Source organism: Lynx rufus, unplaced genomic scaffold (assembly GCF_022079265.1).
Source record: "Lynx rufus isolate CCGP_SWC_20201006 ecotype Redwood Valley unplaced genomic scaffold, mLynRuf1.p SCAF_4, whole genome shotgun sequence".
Classification (NCBI taxonomy): domain Eukaryota; kingdom Metazoa; phylum Chordata; class Mammalia; order Carnivora; family Felidae; genus Lynx; species Lynx rufus.
This window is the reverse complement of record NW_025814856.1, coordinates 124,424,009-124,449,902: the sequence shown is the minus strand read 5'-3', so window position 1 is coordinate 124,449,902 and position 25,894 is coordinate 124,424,009. Positions and strand designations below refer to the sequence as shown.

Genomic DNA, 25,894 nt, shown 5'->3' with positions numbered 1-25,894 from the left:
TTATGATGTTTAAGTATGTTCCTTCTATCCTGACTTTCTCAAGGGTTTTTATTAAGAAAGCATGCTGAATTTTGTCAAATGCTTTTTCTCCATCGATTGGCAGGATCATATGATTCTTTTCTTTTTTTTTCTTAATGTGATGTATCACATTGATTGATTTGCAAATGTTGAACCAGCCCTGCAGCCCAGGAATGAATCCCACTTGATCATGGTGAATAATTCTTTTTATATGCTGTTGAATTCGATTTGCTAGTATCTTATTGAGAATATTTGCATCCATATTCATGAGGGATATGGGCCTGTAGTTTTCTTTTTTTGCTGGGTCTCTGTCTGGTTTAGGAATCAAAGTAATGCTGGTTTCATAGAATGAGTCTGGAAGTTTTCCTTCCCTTTCTGTTTTTTGGAACAGCTTGAGAAGGATAGGTATTATCTCTGCTTTAAATGTCTGGTAGAATTCCCCAGGGAAGCCATCTGGTCCTGGACTCTTATTTGTTGGGAGATTTTTGATAACTGATTCAATTTCTTCACTGGTTATGGGTCTGTTCAAGTTTTCTATTTCTTCCTGTTTGAGTTTTGGAAGTGTGTCGGTGCTTAGGAATTTGTCCATTTCTTCCAGGTTGTCCACTTGGTTGGTATATAATTTTTCATAGTATTCCCTGATAATTGCTTGTATTTCTGAGGGATTGGTTGTAATAATTCCATTTTCATTCATGATTTTATCTATTTGGGTCATCTCCCTTTTCTTTTTGAGAAGCCTGGCTAGAGGTTTATCAATTTTGTTTATGTTTTCAAAAAACCAACTCTTGGTTTCATTGATCTGCTCTACAGTTTTTTTAGATTCTGTATTGTTTATTTCTGCTCTGATATTTATTATTTCTCTTCTTCTTCTGGGTTTGGGGTGTCTTTGCTGTTCTGCTTCTATTTCCTTTAGGTGTGCTGTTAGATTTTGTATTTGGGATTTTTCTTGTTTCTTGAGATAGGCCTGGATTGCAATGTGTTTTCCTCTCAGGACTGCCTTCGTTGCATCCCAAAGCGTTTGAATTGTTGTATTTTCATTTTCATTTATTTCCATATATTTTTAAATTTCTTCTCTAATTGCCTGGTTGACCCATTCATTCTTTAGTAGGGTGTTCTTTAACCTTCATGCTTTTGGAGGTTTTCCAGACTAACCCAGAAAACTGCCAGAAGACTAGCAGAATGGACTTTCCAGAGCCAAACTTAACATAATTTTTTGGTAACATTTAAAATTTCTACAAATTAGATTTATTCTTTTTTAAAATTGAGATAGTTTACATACTGTAACATTCCTCCTACATGTATTCTTATTTTTAAGTAATTCAAGTCACTTTAAATTATCTGGACTTCTGGGGCACCTGGGTGGCTCAGTTGGTTAAGTGTCTAAGTCAGGTCATGATTTCATGGTTCGTGGGTTTGAGTCCTATGCCGGGTTCTGTGCTGACAGCTTAGAGCCTGCTTCAGATTCTGTCTCCGGCTCTCTCTGCCCTTCCCCCACTTGTGCTCTGTCTCTCTGTCTCTAAAATAAATAAACATTAAAAAAAATTATCTGTACTTCTGGTATAGTTGAAGACTTTGTTTGAGGTACTTAACATATATTTTTGTGTACCTATAAGTGTTCCATTCTTATGTATCATTTTGTAATTCACTTGCTTTTCTTAATACCATTTCTTTTTTTTTTTTTTTTTAATTTCTTTTTCAACGTTTATTTATTTTTGGGACAGAGAGAGGCAGAGCATGAACGGGGGAGGGGCAGAGAGAGAGGGAGACACAGAATCAGAAACAGGCTCCAGGCTCTGAGCCATCAGCCCAGAGCCTGACGCGGGGCTCGAACTCCCGGACCGCGAGATCGTGACCTGGCTGAAGTCGGACGCTTAACCGACTGCGCCACCCAGGCGCCCCCTTAATACCATTTCTTAATCACCTTTCCAAACAGAACAAAGCAAATTACCTCAATATTTCTACCTTGAGTAGTATTACATGATTCTGCCATGGTGTATATTCTTGTAAAGGATATTTAAATTACAATCTGTATTTTCTAATTAGAAAATTCTTTGTTAAAGCCTCAATAGGGGGGCGCCTGGGTGGCTCAGTCAATTAAGCATCAGACTTTGGCTCAGGTCATGATCTCGCGATTTGTGAGTTCGAGCCCTGTGTCAGGCTGTGTGCTGACAGCCCAGAGCCTGGAACCTGCTTCAGATTCTGTGTCTCCCTCTCCCTCTGCCCTTCCCCTGTTTGCTCTGTCTCTCTCTGTTTGTCAATAATAAATAAACGTTTAAAAAAAATTTTTTTTTTAAAAAGCCTCAATAGGTTTGCAGTGACGGTAACCCTTAAGAAGGATTAGAACTTTTTTTTTTCATTTTTATTTTAGAGAGAGAGAATGTGCAAGCAGGAAGAGGGGCAAAGGGTGAGAGAGAGAACACCAAGTAGCCTCCATGCTCAGTGCTCAGCACAGAGCCCAGCTTGAGGCTCGATCCCATGATCTCTGGACCATGACCTGAGCCAAAATCGAGTTGGATGCTCAACTGACTGAGCCACCCAGGTGACCCTAGAACATATTAAATGTTACACCAAACAGAAAAAAACCTGGTTTCAGTGAAATAGAGATTTAATTTTAATTTAACTAAATAGTCCATGAAGCCCTAATCCAACCTTACCCTTCTCTAACCCTCAAGGCACATGAAGATCCCATGTATGACATCATACGAGAGAATAAAAGACATGAAAAGGATGTAAGGTGAGGTGGTCCTGGTGATAACAATACCCTCTTATATAAAGTTGGAAACATCTATTCCAGTATTAGATGAGTGGTTTGGTAAATATGGTACTTTAATTTAGTTGTGAAATGTGTGGAAGGCAGGAGAAACCACTGGAAAGGCCAGTATGTGGGGAATGAGCAGGCCAGCCTTGTTCTATCCGGGTTGGCTTAAAGCAGTGTGTTTGGCCCAGCCTGCTCATACCACTGATAGTTGATGTTGGCAACCAACCATAGCTTAGTTTATCTTCTCCAGTGTCTTTAAGGGTCTGAGCTGTTGTGAAAAATGATCCTTAGACATGAACAAAGATAGGGTGAAGAAACGGGAGAGTTTGTTTTTCCCAAAACTGGTGACGCTGAGTAATAATTGTTTTGAGGAGGTAGATTACTTGAGCAGTTGGGGGCGGTGAGTAAGGAAAGTAGGCATCTGTTACAAGTTCTGTGGTAAGGACTCGAGAAACATGCAGAAATATTTAGGACAATGAAAACACAGAATGGCTCATATACTGGTTACAGTCCTGTCAAATAGGCATGGACGTGGACAAGAACGGGGAAGACATGCACAAATAAAAATAAGTACCATCTTTCTCAAGGTGGTTATTCATGACATTTTTTACCCTCACTGCTGCTCTCACATCATTTTTATCTACAATTTTTTTAAAATATGGTTCTTTGGTCAAACTTCTGTTTAGGATACAGCAGTTAAAACAGTTACTGGAGGATTCCACCTCCGATGAAGATGGGAGCAGCTCCAGCTCCTCAGAATGTAAAGAGAAACACAAGAAAAAGAAGAAGAAAGAAAAGCATAAGAAAAGGAAAAAAGAAAAGAAGAAGAAAAAACAAAAGCATAAGTCTTCCAAGTCGAATGAGAGTTCAGACTCGGACTGACAAGGACTTGACCTATTCCATGTTCTCCTCTCAAAAATCAGACACTGTGGCCCCAGACCAGAGGGTGTGGAATCGGGGAGGACTTGGAGACCCCAAGAGAGCAGGGCATTCGGTGTCACGCGTGTGAATCTCACCTGCCTTCCAGCAAAGACGTGACCCCCGGAGGGTGAGTTGTGTCTTCCCTGGTGCTGGCTCTGGACAGCGGCTGATTTCAGGCAGGAAAGCGTTGTTCATTGTCTTCCTCCCACTGATCCTTGCAGTTTGTGATTCCTTCCAGCTGCCTCTGCCAGGGGGGTGAGACTGAGGGAATGAGTCTCTGAGGAAGCTCCAGGTGCTACTTGCAGCCTTCCCCTCCCCCTGGGAGCGTTCCCAGAATTCCCAGAGACTCCAGGCATGGCTTTTCTCTGTTGTCAAGGATAATAAAAGCTCATTATTTATTTTTTAAGTGTAGTAATTTTTTATTTCTTAATAATGCATGCATGTGCTCCAAATTTAAAAGGTACATAAGGTTTTTAATCATGACAATTCTTCCTTTTCTCCCCCAGCAACTCAGTTCCCTTCCCCAGTGTCTAATGTTACCAATTTATTGTGAAGTCATCAGGAAATATTTATGTATCATAGAAAAAGTTTTTTCTCTTTTTAGCATGGTATGAACATTTGTCGGCACCAATTTTTCATTTTTGAAACAATGTTTGAGAGAGAGAGAACAGGAGCAGGGGAGGGGCACAGAGAGGAGGAGACAGAGAATCCCAAGCAGCCTCTGCACTGTCAGTGAAGAGCCCCACTCGGGCCTCTAACTCACGAATCATGAGATCATGACCAGAGCCAAAAACCAAGAGTCAGATTCTTAACCAACTGAGCCCACCAGGTGCTCCCATTTTTTCATTTTTTAACTCAACAGTATAAAGCATGTTGGGCTTTCCTGCACTCAAAAGACCTATGCTCATAAACCCTGGCATGATTGCTTGAGGGTTTTTTGGAAGGGTGGGATACCCTGTAATAACATTGAAAAATTATGTATTTAACTTGCTTAGTTCTTACTGCTATTTTCCCGCAACTATTATTATTTCTAGAGTAGTAGATTCAGAAAAATTATAAGGTGATCCAGATTACTGTACTGGGTCAGCTACCCACATCCTCAAATACATCCTCATCCTGTTGGCTAAGCACAGCCCACCTACGAACAGCTGCAGCTGAGGCAGCTCAGCTGCTTGGGGTGGTGCCTGCAGCTAGGGGAGAGTGTCTGTTCTTTGCTGAGCCAAAGTGGAGCCAGATCTTGGTCATAAGCAGGTGTCCCTCCCTCTCCACTAGCATCTGTTGCTGCTCTCATCATTCAGGGTCCCTGGAACACATTATTCCTACTTTTTGCCACTTTCCCTGAGGTTTCCCCTCTCTAAAGAGTGGCTGATGCAGTCCAGTCTGGCTCCTTCTCTAGCTCCCTTCAGTAACTGTTCCTAGCCTTGGTCTTAGAAAGTTTATCTCAGTAACACAATTGGCCCAGATTAGAATGACCAGGATTTGTTATTTCTGAAAACTGTAAGGCCAGTTCATTCAGCCGTGTCTTACATTTACCCTAGGCATCCTAGCTGAGCATGCAATGGGAAAATTCTCCTTCCAGGAATTTCCTTTCTCCTGCTGGAAACCCATTCCTGATAAACATATTCTGTTACAATATGGGAGAATAATATCGATGATTCTTAAACTACGGAGCAGCAAAATCACCTGGAGTGGCTGTTGAAATAGATTCCTCTGTCCTGTTCCTAGAGTTTTAGAATTTCTGATTTACTAGGTCTGGAGTGGACTGGAGAGTTTGCAATTCTGACAAATGCCCGAAGGATGCTGACGCTATTGGTTTGGGGGCCAGACTTGGAGAACCACTGCTCCAAATGTTAAACCTCTTCTTGAAGCCTTCTTCCACTTCCTGCTGTAACTGGAATCTTGCCATCCACTGCAGCCTTTGCAAGTTAATTCCTCCTCTCTCACTCCAGGTTTCTCTGTCTTCTGTTTCTGGCCTAGATTCTGTGGTCCTTTCCTTCAGTCTGTCATATCCCTTGACCTGTCTTTTTGCCCGGTTTACCCAGAAGAACCTCAAACTAACCTCTTCCTCCTCTGTTCCAATTCCCAGACCGCTGAGCCCATAAAGCTCATCAATCAAAAGTTCTTCATCCTGAAATCTCTCCCTTCAGACTCAGTACTCTCCAGTCCTATTTAGAAAATTAAGAGAAGTCACCAGAACTCCTTCTACCAAGGTATATATCAACCTGTCATCATGGTTGTGGTAGGCAGGATTATAAAGTAACCTCCAAGATTTTTTGCCCAAATCTGTAGAACTTGTTACTATAATGGATTTTATTCCCATGATTAGATTATAATACACAATTGATCTTTTCGTAACTATGTGGATGGTCAGAACCAAATCACATGGTGTTTTTAAAACCAGAAGTTTTTAAATTTTCTGACAGGTAGCAAAGAGGAAGTCACATTCCGAGTTTGAGAAAGACATGATGTGCTGTTGGTGGATTTATTTTAAAATGAAGGGGTCCAGGCATCTGGCTGGCTCAGTCAGTAAAGCATGCAACTCTTGATCTTGGGGTTGTAAACTGAAACCCCACATTGGGTGTAGAGATTATTTAAAATCTTAAAAAAAAAAAAAAGTTAAAAAAAAGGAAGGGGCCATATAGCAAGGAAATGGGGCAGCTTCCAAGAGGTAAAAGCAATCGTAGTCAACAGCCAGCAAGGAAATGGTCACCTCAGTCCTACAGTACTTGCAGGGAACTCACTTCTGCTAATAGTCAAAATGACCTTGGGCACTATTCTTCTCCACAGCCTTCAGGTAATAGCCTAGCCCTGCCCACACCTCATTTTGGCATTACAAAGTGCTAAGCTGAGAATCTATTCTACCCAGATTTCTGACCTACAGACCTATGAGATGATAAATGGGTGATGCTTTTATTTTTCATTTTTTAAAAAATTCAGACTTATTTTTTTCAGAGCCATTTTAGGTTCACAATGGAAGTGAGCAGAAACTATAGAGATTACCCATATATTCTGTGTCCTCACATACCCACAACCCCACCTCTCACATCAACACCAGAATGGTCCACTTGTTACATTCGATATCCTACCCTAGCGCACCTATCTCCCACAGAGGCTTCTGCCATGGGAGGTTGTGATTTTCCGTGTCTGCCTCTCTCTCCAATTTTTGGATCAGTGGTTTTGTCATGACCTCCATTCTTTGATGAATTTAGGGGAGATTTGGTAATTTTTTAGTTCTTTTTACTTCTCAGGACAGAGTGAAGATTCCCTTCTACTCCTGAAACCAATACTATCCTATATATTAACTAACTTGAATCTAAATAAAAAGACTTCTTATCTCCTCATATGCTAGTCCAGAAACCGGAAGTCAACGGTTACTGTTTTAAGCCACTACGTTTGTTGAAATTAGTGACATGTCTGGAAGCTTCTTTTGGGCAGAGACCGTCTTGTTTCATGTTCTAGTCTCAACTTTGTTTATTTTGAGAGAGAGTTGCATGTGCACGTTCGTGTGCAAGCAGGGCAGGGGCAGAGAGAGAGAGAGAGAGAGAGAGAGAGAGAGAGAGAGAGAATCTCAAGAAGGCTCCATGCTGAGCATGGAACCCAACTTGGGGCTCAATCTCATGACCATGGGATCATAACCTAAGCCAAAATCAAGAGTCAGACACTAAACTGACTGAGCCACCCAGGTGCACCTCTAGATTCAACTTCTTTTAAGTTTATTTCTTTTGAGAGAGAGAAAGCACAAGTTGGGGAGGGTCAGAGAGAGAGGAGAGAGAGAGAATTCCCAGCAGTCTCCACACTGCCAGCACAGAGCCCAATGTTCAAACTTCTGAGCCATGAGATCATGACCCGAGCTGGTCAGATGCTCAACCGACTGAGCCACCCAGGTGCCCCTAGACTTCTAACAGAATGTGAATTTATTAGAAGTATGGTTACATGCTCCAGTTGGAACCTGATTTGGAAGTTGTAGTGGATGCTTTGTTGTGCTACTGGTATCTGCCTAGTTCCCACTGCTGACTTTCAGACTAAAATATTTACCCTCCCACCTGCTGGGATGGCTAACAACTGACAACTTACAACTGACTTCCCCTATCCAGGGATTTGATCTTTCTTGAAGAAAGCCACAGTACCCAAGGTCATGCTTCCTTTCTAAGGGTCATCCTGTATCAGTGACTGGTCAGTGCACGGGTATAGGTGTGTCCTCTTACCCCAGTTGAGAAAATTCTGCAGGATCATTGCAGCTCAGGAGCTCCCAATTGGATTGGCTGAGGTCTTTGTTGTTGCTGCATCATATCCAAACTTCTTCCCTATGCTTAATCATCCTTTCTTTGCCCCTTCAGAGATTTTACTCCCCAAAGCACTCTCCATTAAAGCACTCCCTGCACACAAATCTTCATGTCAGAGTCTGACCCTAAGGAACTCATTGTGCCATGGGGTATAATAACTGCTTGGGAAAATGAAACAGAAGGTGGTATCAGGATGTACCCTTCATTTTGGACTCCAGTTTCCAAACCTATGCTTGACTTCTCATCTGGCCTCTAGAATAAAGACTTTGGGAAGGATTACAAAGCAGGGAAGTGTTCATTGGAGTTGTCCTCTTTTTCTGTTTCCTCTTCCATATACCGGCATTACCATCTTTCCTAACTTCTAGGGTCCAATATCTTCCTACTAGCCAGAGAGCCCCAGTTATGGTCCATTTAAATGCCTTGAATTAGTTTACCCACACTTCAAACTCCTATTTCACAGGTGTCAAAAAAGCAATCGGATTCAACCCCTATTAACACATTAATGAAAAACCACACTCTTTAATCTTCTCATGGGGATTTATAGGTGAATGAATCAGACTGTTGGAATTTGAATGAATCAGAACTGTTGGTAGGGAGTTAGAGTAGTGGAATGCCTTCCTGTAGTTCCCAAATAAGCTCAGAAGTTGGATCATCTGGACTCAAGTGTTCCTTATTGTTCAGTTATTCCAGCCTTCCCATTTCAGTTATGTGCTGGGCTTGGAATGTTGGTGGGAACAGTGCCAAGGACAAAACTGTTCATTTAAATTGACACTAAGCCATTCATTCACAAATACTTGAGTGCATATGATGTTCCAGGCTCTATACTAACTATGCCATGGAGATAATCTACTGGAGACAATAATCTATAGCCCTAAGGAATACATGGTCTCAAGGTTGAAAACGTTGTAACTGTCCTGTGATATGTCACATAATGGGCTATGAAAGTGAAAATGCAGGTGTTACTAGAAGACACATAGGAGAGTCACATAATCCAGCCACGGGTGGGGATAGGGGTCACAGATATTCTCCTAGAATATCTACTCCATCTTTTAAATAGGAGTTAGGCAGGAAATAAGTCAGATCTTCTCATAAGACCAGCTTTAGAAACCGTATCATCTTTTGCTTGCCTTTTTGCATCTCATCTGAAAACATGCAGTGCCATCACTTTTTACCATCTCCTTAATCTATCTTGAGAGATACTTTGTTACCATATGGAGTTAAAAATATAAAAATATAGTCAAATATATATATATATATATATATATATATATATATAGTTTAAATCATTGGACAACTTAGAGGCAATATTGAGTGGATCCATCCATATGTATCAAAATATTGTTGATACGATCACTCAGAGAGCCCTTCCAAGAGGTTACCCTAGCCTCTCCATATCTGCCAAATACCTATATCTTATAATTACTCTTAGGACAGCCTTCATCCACATATAAACATTTTGGCACCTAGCCACAGACTTAACCTGTATCTTTTATTGGGAGAAGACTGGTTCCACAAATTTACCATCTAGGTCATAGGTTCCGAGTATAAGGAACTCTTGTTTGCCTAAAGTTTCCCTTGTTTCTACAAGTGTATACTGGAAGTAAGTAACATACTACAAACCACCATGGGACATACCCATCAGTGGACCTACTATATGCCTGGTTTCCATTTATAAAAAATGAAAAAGGTACTGTCTCTCTCTTCAGGGTAGTTCCTGTTCATGGGGAATCCATCTATTTAGTCTGTCCTCAACTCTGCCATCCTTTTCCCCATATTTAAAGGTCCCTGAGATTATAAGACAGTAATAGACATGGCAGAAGTATTCAGGAATGACCCAACTCAGTTGGTGTTACCAGTGATGTGGCCATTTTGAGACGGGAACAAAATGCTTGAGAATCACACACATACACAATTCAATTTATTTGCTGTTTTATATCTTTTAATTGCAAAGGCTTTACAATGTCATATTTTCTTGTTTGTTGGTGTAACAGCTTTATTAGATTAAATCAATGGATGATCACATGTTCTAAACCACCATAATGATGCAATATTTAGTTCTTTTATGTAGCTGGAACTCAGTATTTGTTTCCTATAAAATAATAGAGTAATACAGTTCCTTAAATCAGCTGTAAAACTCAAGATATCTTATACAAAGAATCATTACTAATATCTTTAATTTTCATCTTTAGGATAAAGTTAAAGGTCTTAACATTTTGCTGGAGCATGATTATCAACCTTTACTTTATGACCGCTGCAAGGCAGGAATGGCCCATTTAAAAAGCCAATAAGCACTTTCTCCCTGACACCCCAGGCCTAGGGGTTGAAGGTGTGGCAGGGATACTCAATGCCAAGACCCAGTGTGAAGAGAAGCCTGTCAAACTACTAGACCTTTAAGGGAGATCCTGAACTTTTAAGGGAGATCCTGAACTTCCAGTGCCCAGCTCTACTAGCTCTAATCTGGGACACTTTGAACCAGCAGGATAACTTACAAAATCCCATATAACATACAACACACTGCCATAACAGCACTGGTGAATTAAATGTGGAAAACTGACATAAAAATGACACTCCACAGAATGAAAAGGCTTAGGCTCCAATCTGCTTGTGAGCAAGGATCTATATAGATACAGGTCTACTACCCAGTTAGAATGCTGCCATTTTTCACTGCCCACAAGCAGTGTTAGTTTTAGAGGACAGAACATGCACTGAGTAGGAAACCCCAAACAAAGCCCTAAAAGCTAATCATGACATTGAAAACCAGACACAGGATAGATACCAACTCTATACCTGCTGGCTGTTTCCTAAACTTTACAGCATCTGCCTCGAATCTGTTTGAAACTTTGTAAGGTACCTTGCTTTTCCATCTCTCACAGTTACCTGAGGGAAGAAGTGATTCATACAGCAAATAACCCAAATTGCTTAAAAAAACAATGGCAATAAATAAATAAATAAATAAATAAATAAATAAATAAATAATACATCTTTCAAGAAAACCTATTTTTCAAGATCCTATTCTATATCATTCTACAGTCCTTAGCAATAAAAAAATGTAACAGACATAATCTAGAGGTTCACCCTGAAAATTACCATCTTCACTGCATAACCAAGAGTAAATTGAGGTTATCTTCTTCACAGGGCTGTGATAGGATGGAAAAAATGGATTCCTACACACTGATGAGAAATGACAGCAGAGGCAAATGAGACTTTAAGAAGACTAAAGGTAAGATGGCCAGTGTTCTGGTTTAGGAGCTAAGACTGAGCTTAATTAAATTTCCTGCGGGTCCTTATGTATCCCATTCAACCCTTACCTGCTTCATTTCACTTTTGCACCCCAGATACAATCATCCCCCAGGCTCTACTTTGGACCCTTCCCACTCGTTTGAGCCCCCTCCCTAAAAATACGGTGATCCAAACTCCAGCTTCAACCAGGTGTGCATGACCTGCTGGTCCAGTCCTCCCACTGACAGCCACACATAAAGCAAAACAAATTCCCTTCACAAGTTTACTTTACCACAGATGTTACCATTTTTTCTAGGTACTCAAGTTCAAAACCCAGCCTTCTATTCTTAAGGAGTCAATTTCGTTAATGAATTCTCTGAGATGTAAAACTTTTACTGCCATGAGAGTTAAGACCCTCATCATTTTATATTCAAAGTTCACTTAAACTGACTTTATACAGGGGTTTCAGCCATATAGGCAGAGTTCAAATTCCTCCTACACTGTACTGCCAGCTGACGATTCCTAGAGCATACTTCTTCCTGTCCTTTATTCAGTTTGCTTTGGCACCTCCTTATTGCCTAGAGGAAAAACATCTAGAAAGGAAAATATCTACTACTTTAGCCCATTCTGTTTAGACCTACCTTCTAAACTCATCACAGGTCTCCCCTCTGCCTGGCTGGTCTCAAGCTCAATCCCTGGAACACACTTGACCTGCCCTGGCTGCCCTTTTGATAAGCTCATGCTGCTGTCTCCATTCCCTCTTCAAACCACAGTCCCCAAATTTGTATCACAATTCACTGCCTCCACATGGACTGCCCATTCTCAGCAACCACCTACCTCAATGTCCATCTCTCCTTTCTCTCTCAACCCCACTGTCCTTTAAGACCAACCAGCTCTCCATCATCTGCTACAGCTCTTTATTTCAAATTACATTACAATTTCCTGGAATGCAGGACCTCAGACTTGGGATCTCTGCCAATCCTGCACACATGGGCATCTATAATTGCTTAAGAACATACTTTCAAAATGGAGAAATACTATTGATGTACGGCTGCCTTTGCCTCCAGGATGCGGTATGGAACCACCACAGACAACCAAATAGGATCAGCCCATTAGTCACTTACATTCCCATGACTTGTGAGAGGCTCTCTTAGACTCCAGTCCCTTCTGCATGGCCATCATACGTTCCCTTTGGATCCTGCCATCCTGTCCTGTCACTTCATATACCATAGGGATGCTCTCATATTCAACATGCTTTAACCTGTCCTTATTTCTGGTGGGCCAGACGATAAGTTGAGGAGGGAGAGACCACTCAGGTGGCATCCTGATTATCCTGCTGGCATTGCAATAAATCCTTCTTTTTTTTTTTAAATTTTTTTTCAACGTTTTTTATTTACTTTTGGGACAGAGAGAGACAGAGCATGAACGGGGGAGGGGCAGAGAGAGAGGGAGACACAGAATCAGAAACAGGCTCCAGGCTCTGAGCCATCAGCCCAGAGCCCGACGCGGGGCTCGAACTCACGGACCGCGAGATCGTGACCTGGCTGAAGTCGGACGCTTAACCGACTGCGCCACCCAGGCGCCCCTCTTTTTTTTTTTTAATTTTTTTTTTTTTAATAAATCCTTCTTTTTGAGGAATTCACAGGGTCTGGTGGACTAACTTCTTCAAAGAGGCATTCTACCTCATACATTTCACCTTCAGCTTCCTCTTCCAACTCACAGTCTTCTGAATCCTCGGGAAGAACAGTGTTCAAGGCAGCATTTTCTTCAACAAATACACTATGTTACCACTTAAGAAGTTGCTCAGGGTTTTCTGCTTTCTGCCTTTCACAGTCTTTTTAATTTTGGCACACTTTTTGAAGTTCTCATGATACTCCTCCTCAATCTCATCATTTATGGTCATTTTTTCTTCATTTGTGTTCAATTTCCTATTCCTGATTGACTTTCTCTGTGATCCCTTAGTTTTGTAGTCTAGTCATGACTCATCTTTGGAAAGCATTTGCTCAGGGGATTGCTCCAGCTCTGCATCCTGCCACTGGCTCATATCACACTGAATGCCTCCATTAGCCTGGTTGAACTTGGCCAGCGAGATAGGAGGAGGGACATAATTCTCAGGGTAGCTGTTGCTCTGTATCACTTCAACTTCATTTATGTTCACAGGGAAGCCATGGCCCCCACTACCATTGTCTAGCATGCTTTCCTCAATGCGAAGGGGACTCTGGGATTGGACTGTAGGCTCAGGTCCTCAATGGCTTTATTGCTGGGGCAGACCGGCATTTCCTGCTGGAGCTTATTGCCATCTCCAGAAGACAGGCACAGATTTGAGTTCAGGGTATCCTGGATTCTATCTCTGTCTTTTGCTTCATCTGGAGAAGATAGGAATTGGGGAGCAGCTGCATAGCTTTTTTCTTTACACAAGTTCATATTCATGATGGAGCCCAACTTTACCACATCATCATGTCTTACATCATGACACTGCTCCAACCAGACAGTGCTTTCTTCATCTTTACATGTAATGCCCTCTGTACCCTCATGAGGGAAAGTTCTATTTTCCCAAGAACTCTGTGAAATCCTATTGTCCTGCACCATCTTCTCTGGCATAGCTTTACCATAAGCTAGGTCATACAAACGCATAGTTTCCTTCAGAGTCTTCCAGAACTGCGTTACAAGGGATCCTTTGCTCTGTTCTAGCCTCATTTTCTCTTTCTCAGATGCATAGCTTCCTTGAGGTGATGTCCTATACAGGCTGTTATTAGAAGGGCTCTTACCGTGTAGCTCCCTCTTTTGGGCAACAGAAGACAAAACGCCATCTGTTTCTTCAGGAATGTCGTCCATTTCTATGTCAATATTAGAAGTAGGGATACTGGTCACCATATCACCTTCTGAGTGGGTGCCTTGTTTCTGAGTCATGTTCTCAGCCTGCTGAGGTTCAGTCTGAGTCTCTCTTGTTTTCTTTTTCTTTCTATAACCACTACAGTGCTGGAAATGTGCTGTGTTATAAAACATAGGTCGTCAGTTAAGTGTAGTGGGCAATGGTGACTGAGGAACAAGGAAGCCAGGATACTCACTGAGTACCACTGAATATGGAAAATACAGACTTCCATTTCTGAAACCTGGAAAGAGAATACAGTAGTCACTCTGTCTCCTGCAGCTGGTCCCAACATTCAGCCAGTACACAGCCAAGTGGCCACACCAAGTGTTAAAATATGGCATTTCTTCCATGCTAGTTGGTAGCTAATGGCCCCCCACTTTCTCCCCTCAGGATTCAACAAGTGAAAGGGCAATGACCAGAACAGTGGGGCCTCCAGCACCCTCCTTCACTACAAGAGGAGGCATCTGTTCTGACTGGTTGCCAGACCATCAGATAACATATCATGAATCACCCCTACTTAGTAGTGGCGGTTTTTCAAAGAGACCAAGCACCCACTAAGCATAATTCCGGATTGTTGTGGCTGAAGAAAGAATAATTATGTCAGCTCTTATAGAGCAAAGGAGAACAAAAGTCCTTTGTATGTACAAGCCTTTCTAAACCTGTTCATTCAGCACTATTCATTCACACATACACACATCTTCCCCCATTTTCCACTCTTTAGGGGTAAACAGTGCAGTGGTGCCAGGAATGACAGACACATTTCTCTCATACAAATTAATTTAAGGAAAGGCATTTGCTTTTGCAAAACAAATGTATACGATTAACAAAGTTAAGATAAAACCTCTACTTAGTATATAAAAGCAGTAATTATACTCAGATCAGTATTTATGAGGCAGTTTACTCAATATAGTGAGGTTGATCTTATGAACTCAATTTCACTGTTTAAGACTGCATCAAAATGCCTGTCAGACCTGGCCTGATGTATTTATACATACAAGCTCATGGGTTTCTTCCTGTATTGAAAGTAAACAGATAAGTCTCACGTTGGGAGTTCAACACTGTCTATAGAGGTTAGAAGCCAACAGAATGAAGTTCATGACTCAGATAACTTCCTACCATATGTTGTACCATATCATACAGTGGAACAAAATACCATAATAGCAGATCTCTGCCAGTAGAATCTACCACAGGACCCTATTCAGCCACTTACTGCAAAAACATAGGTGTTAAAGTTTTGTCACTCACTAATCAAAATCCATGGCTACTCTTTGTAATACCTTCCCTCTTCTACCATGCGAAGGACTTTGAAGTCCTCTCCTATGTTTTTACCTCAGTAACTACTAGTAACTTCCTTTACCCATCCCCCTGACATTCACAGGTCTGTAGTCCATACTACCTCCAGAATTATCTTTTTCTTTTCTTAAGTAATCTCTACACCCAACTGTAGAGATTACCCAACTGTGGGGCATGGGGCTCAAACTCATGACCCTGAGCATCAAGAGTCAGATGCTCCACCAACTGAGCCAGCCAGGTGCCCCCAGAATTTTATTTCTGACTCAACTGTGACCCCTCCTCACTCCAGCACAGTATTTGAAGGGCTTATCACTGCCATTCAGGAAATGAGGAACAATGACCCCATTCTTTAGGGTACCATAAAGGCCCTTATTATCTGATTTGTATCTGTATCATCTCCCTGTCCCACTAAGCCTGTAGGCTCTAGCCATATGTGGATTCCCCACAGGCCAACTTCTCTTCACTTTTCTGGAAATCCCTCCTTCCCTACTTCTTCCAACTGCTACCAAAATCTTTTGTGTGCGCGCGCGCGCGCGCGTGTGTGTGTGTGTGTGTGTGTGTACAGATACATCTGTATCTGTATACAGCTGTATGTGTGTGTATAATATATATATATGTATGTATATATGTTATACACACATATGTATCTGTATACATATATATACACACACACATTTTAAGTAGGCTTCACACCCAGTACAAAGCCCAGTGCAGGACTTGAACTCACATCCTTGAGATTAAGACCTGAACTGAGGGGCGCCTGGGTGGCGCAGTCGGTTAAGCGTCCAACTTCAGCCAGGTCACGATCTCGCGGTCCGGGAGTTCGAGCCCCGCGTCAGGCTCTGGGCTGATGGCTCAGAGCCTGGAGCCTGTTTCCGGTTCTGTGTCTCCCTCTCTCTCTGCCCCTCCCCTGTTCATGCTCTGTCTCTCTCTGTCCCCAAAATAAATAAATGTAGAAAAAAAAAAAAAAAAAAAAAAGACCTGAACTGAAATCAAGAGTCGATGTTTAACTGACTGAGCCACCCAGGTGCCCTAAAACATTTCTTTTTTTTTTTATTAACTTTTTAAATGTTTATTTATTTTTGAGAGAGAGAGATGAGAGAGAGAGAGGGAGACACAGAATCCTTAGCAGGCTCCAGGCTCTGAGATGTCAGCACAGAGCCCGATGCAGGGCTCGAACCCACAAACTGTGAGATCATGACCTGAGCCAAAGTCAGACACTTAACCGACTGAGCCACCCATGCCCCCTTGCTTTTTTTTTTCTTAAAAATTTTTTAATGTTTATTTATTTTTGAGAGAGAGAGACAGAGAGAGAGGGCGCACGCATGAGCTGGGGAGGGGCAGAGAAAGATACACACACACACAGAATCCAAAGCAGGCTCCAGGCTCTGAGCTGTCAGCACAGAGCCTGACGTGGGACTTGAACTCATGAACCATGACATCATTACCTGAGCCAAAGTCAGATGCTTAACCTGCTGAGCCACCCAGGTGCCCCAACCTTTTGTTTTTTAGATGGAAATCTTGCCACTTGTGATAACAGATGGACCTTGAGGGCTTTTCCTAAGAGAAGTCAGTTCAATAAAGGAAGTCAAATGCCATATCATCTCACCTATATGTAAAATCTAGAAAAGATGAACTCAGAAACAGTAGGATGGTGGTTGCCAGGGGCTGGGTGGTGGGAGAAATGGGGAGATGTTGGCCAATGTCAAAAGAAAATTAATTCATCTTGTTATACAAAGGAGGGAATGGATGCAAAGAGAACTTACTATTGAATCAAAATCAGCCTATTTATAAAAGCATGAATTTGTCCCTCTATTTCAATTGCACACCTATGAGTACTGCATGTCTAATTAATATTAAAAGCTGGTAGAGTTTGATTCTGGATATGTAAGAAGTTTGGAAGTCATTTACTCCAAACAAAGTAAAAAGGTGAACTGAAAAAATCAAGAATTCTTCCCAGACCCTTCATAGCAGTAGGTTACAGGCAAAGTGCTACCCCAGTGTTGGAGAGATATGTGAATGCAGATAAGTGCAACTTAGAGGGGTATAAACCCAAGAGATAAAAATTCCATGGGAATTAGTAGTGGGACAGGGAAGCCTGAACTATTGTTACTGACAAATTGCAGGCTCAAGGAGAACAAATCTGATTGTTAAAAACTTCAAGGGGATCCATTCATAGGGAATCCTCCCCCATCCCCTGCTGCCCTTTGCTTTTTTTGAATTTTATCTACAGTAGCTCAACCAGTTTCTTACATTAAATCTAGGAGAAAGATCCCACAGGAAGAGGAGAGAAGAGGAACCACTGTGACATACACAAGGAGAACTCCAGCCAACACTAACACCAGACCTCAGGACAAGCTAGTTGACCAGAGCCTAACTGATCAGGGTGTAAGCAAATACTTATCTCAAACCACCCTAACCACCCTTCCCTGCCCAATGGCAGAAGGCATAGTTCATAGTCCAAAGGCACAATCTCACTAAAAGACTGAGACCTAAAATCACAGTCCTTCTATAACCATGGCACTATGGTCCCTGTCCTACCTCCACAACTTACCATGTCACTAAAAGCCTATTTAGAGCACTTCCTTTTATGCAGTACAGAATGCCTGGCAATTAATAAAACATTACAAGACACCCTAAAAGGCAAAAACTGTATTGTCTACAAAAAAAAAATTCACTTTAAATATGAAGACAGGAATGGAAAAAGATGTACCATGTTAATACTAATCAAAAGAAAGGGGACAAGCTGTATTTCTTTCAGACAGAGCAGACTTCAGACCAAGGAAAGTGATCAGGGATAAAGAGTGGCATTACATGAAACATCAATTCTTCACTGAAACGTAACAATCCCTCCCTAAAGTGCATGCCCTTAACAGAGGGTGAAACTATGTGAGGCCAAAAGTGATAGAAATACATGGAGAAATAGAATGACCCACTATTACCACTAGGAGATTTTAATACTCCTGTATCAGAATAGGACAGATGTGGCAGGTGTACAAAATCAGTAAGGACAGCTGAACTCAACAGTACCCTTAACCAACTGGAAATAATGGACATCCACAGACTTCTTTATTCAACAGAATACACATCTCACACCCACATGGAGCACTCACCAAGACAGTACATACTGTGGGCCATAAAAAAACACTTTTACAAATTAAAAAGTATATTAATCATACAGTGTCTGCTCTTAGCCTACAACTGAATATAGAAAACAAGGATAGCTGTAAAATCACCTAATACTTTGAGATTAAATACTAAGTAACACTGAGTCAATGAAGAAATCTCAGGAGAAATTTAAAGATTTTGAGCTAGGGGTGCCGGGTGAGTCAGTCAGTTAAGCGTCCAACTCTTGGTCTCACCTCAGGGTCTTGATCTCAGGGTCATGAGTAGCACTGGCACTGGGCTCTGTGATAAGCACAAAGCCTACTCAAAAAAAAAAAGAAAAGAAAAAAAAAGATTTTTGAACTAAATGAAATAGAACTTGTCAAAATTTGTTGGATGACATGGAAGTAATGATTAGAGGGAAATTTACAAAATTGAAAAGATTTGAAAATCAATTATATAGTCTCTATCTCGGAAACTAGAAAATAAAGAGCAAATTAAATTCAAAGAATAAGAAAATAAAAGTTAAAGCAGAATTAATGAAATTGACAACAGAATCAATAAAAAAATAAAATAAAAAAGCTGGTTCATTGAAAAGATCAATAAAGTTGATAAACCACCAGCCAGCTTACTGAGTGAAAAAGGGGAAGACACAAACGACTAGTATCAGAAGTGAAAGAGGGTGCCACTTCAGATCCCATGGACATTAAAAAGATGGAAGGAATACTATGAACTCTATTACCACAGCTTTCATAACCTACACAAAATGGACCAATTCCTTGAAAGACAGAGTTTGCTAGACTCATACAAGTAGAAATGGACATCTGCATAGACCTATATCTATTAAAGAAAAAATCAACTGATAACCTTCTAGAACAAAAAGTACAGGCCCAGAAGGGCCCATTGAAGACTACCAAACACTTAAGAAGTTACCAACAGATCAATAGGATAGACTGGAGAGCCCACACCCAGACCTGTGTAATTAACTGATATTTGACAAAGGAGCAAAGACAAAACAATGGAGCAAAGATGGTCTTTTCAACGAACCATCCTGGAACAACTGAACATACACGTGGAAAAAGTGATTCTAGAAAAAGACCTTAAACACCCTTCACAAAAATTAACTCAAAATGGACCACAAACCTCAATGCAAAATGCAGAAACTATAAGACCTAGAAGATAACAGAAAACCTGTATGTCCTTAAGTATAGTGATGACTTCTTATACAAAATACTAGTGGCATATATGATGCATGCAAGAAAGAACTGAAAGCTGACTTCATTAAAATTTAAAACTCTGCAAAAGATACTGATACTGTCAACTGAGTGAAAAGTCACAGACTGGGAGAAAATACTGATAAAGGACAGTTACCCAAAATATACAAAGAACCCTTAAAACATTAAGAAAATAACCCAATTAGGGGGTGCCTGGGTGGCTCAGCCAGTTAAACATCCATCTGACTCTTGATTTTGACTCAGCTCATGATCTCGTGGTTCATGAATTCAAGCCCCACATCAGGCTCTGTGCTGACAGTGTGGAGCCTGCTTGGGATTCTCTCTCCCACCCTGTCTGCCCCTCCCCTGCTCATGCTGCCTCTGTCTCTCTCAAAATAAATAAACTTAAAAAAAAAAAAGAAAGAAAAAAGAAAAGAACCTGATTAAAAAAGAGGCTTCAGACCTTAACAGACACCTCACCAAAGAAAATACACAGACAAAACTTGCTAAATATACATATGAAAACATGCTTCACATCATCTGTCATCAAGGAAATGCAAATGTGTTTAATACACAATTTTATCCAGCTATTTGACAAGTTCTAATACATTCCTCTCATTTCCTACTTAACTTTATCCAAAAATGATGTAAATTATCTTCAGTGAATCTATAGTCAACATTTATCTTTCCATACTGGCATCCATTCGTCTCTTGGCAATAGGCCCTTCAAGCTCCTTTGAAAATGGAGAGACCTTCTATGTCCAAATGGAATATGACTGGCTTATACACCTTCAACATGGGGCATATAACCTAGACTGATTAAGGAGACTGGTCCATATTCCTGGCTTGGTAAGTAGAACAAGGAGGGCATGTGACAAAGCCAGACCACTGACAGTGAGCTTTGGAACTCATTGAATCTGCTGGAAGAGCGGGCTCTTCTCTGAGACCCCTAGCCATAAAATCATTACAGGCCTAGGAATGCTGTAACCATCTTTGCCACTTTGAAATGGCTAAGTATGAGATTAATACAGAGAAAGTCAAAACCTAGAAATAAAGGGAAATAAGTACTAATATGGATTATATCTTTTGATTCCCTATTTAGCCAACCTGCAGTGGCTTCTTTCTTGCAGTTCTAGGTTACACAAGACAGTAATTCCTAAAATCTCTGAGTTTGATTGCAATTAAAACAAGCAAATAAGCAATACAAATCTGAGTCCTACTTCCAGTACTCACCACTTTAATTCTAAATCACAACTCTTAGGACAAATATTTTAAACCTGAAGGTGCAGGGCGCCTGGGTGACTCGGTTAGGTGTCTGATTCTTGATTTTGGCTCAGGTCATGATGTCACAGTTTGCCAGATCAAGCCTGCCTCCGACTCTGCACTGACAGCATGGAGTCTGCTTGGGATTTTCTCTCTGCCGCTCTCCTGCTTGTATGGGCACTCTCTCTCAAACTTTAAATAAATAAACAAACCTGAAAGTGAATCACATGAACAAACTGCACAAGTATGGAATCTCAGCCTTTTAATTCAAAGAAAGTTTAAGGTACAATATGCATGTCTTTTAGGAATTTCCCACCCTCTGACCTCAAGAGTTTTCCTCATATAATTCCTTCATCTACCATTCCAAAATCACATTTCAACATCTGTATTAATTAGGGGATCACCAGAGAAATAGAGCTAACGGAATGCTTATATATAAAAATTTCTTTAAGCTCATGTGGACGTACAAGTCCAAAATATGTCAAGTAAGCCGTCTTGCTGGAGACAGTGAGGAGCTGAAGTCCGTAGACCACATGCTGGCAGAATTCCTTATTGCTCAGACTACAGCTATAAAATGGCTGCCACCAGGAGCTCCTTGGACTAAAAATTCTACTCAATTGGGATCAGTGACTGATGAACTCAAAAGAAATCCTTATCACACCTAGTTTTCTCCTTGGAAAACAGTTGCATAAAATACACAACATGCTTTATCTACAACAGGGTACACAGAAGAATAGGTTTAACATTATCTTTGCTACTGGAGGTGTGAGAAGGGAGAATCACCCCATGGATTCTCCTGCACTGCCTAAAGCCCTCTCCCACCCCGTAATGCATGAAATCCTAGATGTCCACCTCCCAAACTTTTAAGTTTTGCCATATTTCTCCCAGAGTACTTTTTTTTTTTTTTGACCTTACCATAATAGCTTTTAGAATCTTTAGGCCTTGTTAAAAAAAAATTATAGGGACTAGGAGCTCTAGGTCCCTCTACTAGACTAGTTTAATAAAATTTTGGTTTGACTCCTGTGTAACTCTGGGCAAGTCCCAGACTCCGAGCCTCAGTTCCCCCATTTGTGAAACAAAGACAGCAGTAATACCTAGTCCATCAAGTTGTTGAGGTCAAATGAGAGAACCTACGTCCAGTATTTAGCAGAATAACCAGCATATAGCTAGAAGTCAAATGTTACCTATTAAAATGGTGAACTTCAAACACTGCCCCTATGTGCTGCCATAATCTCTTCTGTGTCAGGACAGAGTGAGGAAAGGGAGATCATGGATTCAAGTATTAGAAAACCTCAGGCGTTGCTTTAGGGGGTAGGGTTTCTAACCGCACTGAACTTCTTGGATTTCTTACCTGCCCCAGGAACAGAGAATGGATTATAGGTGGGACTCTGGCACCACGGACTCAGGTAAAGCTGCTGGCCCATGGCGTGCACATAAAAAAAGGGTCTGGCGTTACTGCCCCTCGAAATGTGCGTTTTCTGAAGAGGCGTTCATGTCCTAGGCTGAAAGACAGGTGTTCATATTTAGGAAGGGGCAGTCGCACTCAAGTGCCATACAGTACAGTTAACGGAGAAGTTCTCCTGTTTCCCTTTCAGAATTCCAAGTCTGGGTGGAAGGGTCCTCACCTCTTCTGGCTGGCCTGGGATCGCGGACACAGGGCTGCGCGGCGTTGGGGACCCGGGCAGCGTTGCCCACAAGCCCGAGCCGCATCTCGCACAAACAAGTCTCGGCTCCCCCAAGCAGCAGCAGCAGCACTGAGTGAAGACTGAGGCCAGGAGAGAACTTGCCGCAGCGCCTCAAACGTGACGGGCTGTGCCCAGGAGCTCCACTCCAGGGCCATCACTTAGGCCTGGCCTGCAGCGCCCTCGTCCTCAGCCTCTCGGGCGTGCCCACCGCGCCCCTTCCCCGGTCCAGAGGAGCCCATCCCGGGGGAGCCAGCCTCTCTTTACCCACGACTCACACCCCACTCCCTGTCCTGCAAGTCAGTCGCCTCCACTCCCTCGGCACCCAACCCCACCACTCACCGTGTTCGGTACGCCCACCTGCTCTAAGCCAACCTCCACAACCCGGAACGTCTCTGACACCTGGGCCTTGGCTCCCACTTTCATAGGCTCCGCGCGCTGTGCGGGCCCCCCACAGACGGCTCACGCATGCGCCCTGGGCGAGGATCGGAGCCTGACTGCTCCTCCCAAGGACACCTGGAGAAGCCTTGGAGCAGTTTTCGGCACCATGCTCGCTTCGGCGCCTGGACGCCCTGGTGTTGGCGCTTCCAGAGGACGGGTCGGTTCCCTGTCCCATTCGCTCTCCCGGACTGTCCCTTCCATTTGAGTGTGTTCGGTGAAGACAGCTTGTCTCCCCTGCTCTGAGCCCCTGGTCTCCTTCCTTCTTGGGCCTAACACCGCTGACACGAAGGAAGAGGAGCTGACGGAGGAGAAGGAGAGAGGAAGGAGGAGGCTAGCCTGGACCGTGTGGACCTGAAAGTGGGCGATTCATAAGGGAGGGGCGCTCCAGCCCCTACCGCTGCGGAGAGTAAAAGCAGGGGTGCAGAGGCTCTGGCAGTTAGGGCGCCCTGGGTTGGGAGAGTGAGGAACAGAGGGCCTGGGGAAGTCGTCTGTGGGCTGGTACATGAGCAGTTGGAGAGAGAAGCTGGCACACACGGACTCCGCTTTTTTTGCATGGGAAAGAAAGGAAAGGCCTAGGATCGTAGTTAATGGGAGTTGTGGGGTTGCAAGGATTATTGTGAGTTTTTTGTTTTGTTTTTAAAGCGAGAGATTTAGGTATCTGTAAGGCCAGAATGGAGAGACAGGGAGATGTTACCTATAGTGGAGAGAGAAGGGATGTTAGGATGTTCTGAGGAAGCGCAAGGTGAGGTTAGCTAAGCCTGGTTACAATGCTTTCCCTTGGACAGAAGAAATTTACTGAGATAGGTGGGAAATGAAGTCTTTGAAGGCAGGAGTTTCAGTGCTTTAGCATGTGATGACCTTGATATTTTTCTTTTTCTAAAGTTTATTTATTTTGAGAGAGAGAGTGTGTGTGTGTATATGAGGGAGCAGGAGAGGAGAGAGGGAGAGAGAGAATCCCAAGCAGGCTCCTTGCTGTCAGCACAGAGCCTGACCTGGGGCTCAGTCTCACAAAACTGTGAGATCATGACCTGAGCTGAAACCAAGAGTCTGGCACTTAATTGACTGAGCTACCCATGCGCTCTACTCTTGATATTTTTCAATGGAGGGCAGAATAAAGACTTTAAGGGAACATTGAAAATTTGGGATGACTGTCTGCATTACCAGGTCAAGTTGTGTTTGAGCAGAAATACTGGTGCCTGAAACTGGATAAAGTTTTTTTTTTTTCACATAGAGATGGAGATATTCCAGGGCAGGTCTGGAAGCTCCTTGCTGTCACAAAGAACCCAGTCTCCTTTCGTTTTGTTCTGCCATCCTTACAATGGCTTCCATCTTCAAAATGCCACATGTTCCAAGATGCTTGTTCCAGGCAGAAAGCAGGGGGTTGAGAAGGGAAAGGGTAAAAAAGAGCACAACAGGTACACAGCAGCTTCTCTTCTGTCATCAGTATTGCTTTTAAGGAGCTTTACTAGAAGACCTACCCAACTTCAGCTTATACCACAATGGCTTCCCATGGCTGAAATGAAGTTGTCTTTTAGCTAGGCGTATTGCCACTTGCAATAAATTGAGATGCTATGACTAAGGAAGAGAATGGGTATTAATTGAGCTGACAACTAACAATGTCTGCCATACTGCTGCAGGGAAGGGAAAAAACAGTCTTCTACAAACATGCAAAAGGATTGCTGGTAGAGTTGAGGGCTGACCTGGAATGAGGATCAGTACTTTGTATTTTCCCTCATGTGTAGTGGTGTATCACTTGCTCAGTCATATTCAGTTGCTTGGGAGAGACCTTGAATGATTGCATGAATCCAAACCAAGGACTGTGGTTTTACAGAGCTTGTGGACAGAAGAGCAAGGGTTCAAGAAAGTTCAGTGTCATGGTGAGAAATTAATACATCATGACACATAATGTATACCCTGTACTTGCATGACCGTGAACATGAGTGCCTCCTTAAAGTTTTACCCTAGGTGCCTCACCCCACCCTACTTAGTGGCCTAGTATATAGTCAGGAAGAGAAAGGAAGTAATGTCAGAGGGGAGCTGATCAAATGGAGAAAAAATTAATGGAAATCTTTTACATGACAGGGAGTTGTAGTCAGAGAATGGACAGTTTAAATTTAGGATTTCAGAGTTGGAACTGTTGCTAATTATAACAAGGTCCAGCGGGTGATCAAGTAGTGCTTTGCTCAGATGCTGTGTGGTGAGAGTCATTGGCACTGAGGAAGGAAAAGATCTTGGAAGCTGGAGTTTTGGATGATTCACCCCCTCCTTCATATCGTGGTCATGTAGAGGTTTCCTATGTCCTCAATGAATGTGGCACAGTGACCCACAAGGTGACAGACAGAAGTATCAGAAGATGTTTGCATTTATAATTTTATAATATTTTTCTTGAAGATAACCCCCCAAAATTTATAATAGTCAGTCCCCAGAAAACTGGGATTTTCCACAAGCTAGTGGCCATATCTCAGTGCTGGGGTGCATGAACAGTGAAAGAAAGAAGAACCTCCTTATGAGGGCAGCTCAGAACAGGAGTGTCCTTGGGAGGAAACAAAGTTCAGCAACTATTCAGAAGTAGGTTGAGGGATATAGTGGGTTGTGTTCAGCCAAACAGGGCTTCCAAGTTACATAATCGAGAGGGTTCGTAGGTAGATCAGCAGGGAGCAGGATTGGAATGAGAGTGTTCCAGAAATGCCAGCTAATTGGAAGCTTTGGATTTGAGGCTGTGCTGGAAGATGTCACAGATGAAACTACCCAGTTTTGTACTACTTGGTCTGTAGTGGTACTATCTGGCTCATAGATTCCACTAGACCTCTAATATAAAAATGTTT

The 25,894-nt window shown here is 42.2% G+C and overlaps 2 protein-coding genes across 2 annotated transcripts in view; both read left to right on the top strand.

Moving 5' to 3' along the window:
- The window catches only part of LOC124524942 (retinitis pigmentosa 9 protein), a 192,175-nt gene extending 189,421 nt beyond the window's left edge, over positions 1-2,754 (top strand). Inside the window, exon 7 of the mRNA XM_047097393.1 lies at positions 2,691-2,754. The gene's annotated coding sequence lies outside the window, so the exon portion shown is untranslated. The remainder of the gene's footprint in view (positions 1-2,690) is intronic.
- The window catches only part of LOC124524943 (retinitis pigmentosa 9 protein-like), a 33,421-nt gene extending 15,647 nt beyond the window's left edge, over positions 1-17,774 (top strand). The window contains exons 5-8 of the mRNA XM_047097395.1: positions 2,691-2,752; positions 3,463-3,824; positions 11,116-11,200; positions 17,629-17,774. Of these exons, the coding sequence (XP_046953351.1) occupies positions 2,691-2,752; positions 3,463-3,658 (258 nt within the window). The 3' untranslated portion in view covers positions 3,659-3,824; positions 11,116-11,200; positions 17,629-17,774. The remainder of the gene's footprint in view (positions 1-2,690; positions 2,753-3,462; positions 3,825-11,115; positions 11,201-17,628) is intronic.
- Positions 17,775-25,894: the final 8,120 nt, after the last annotated feature.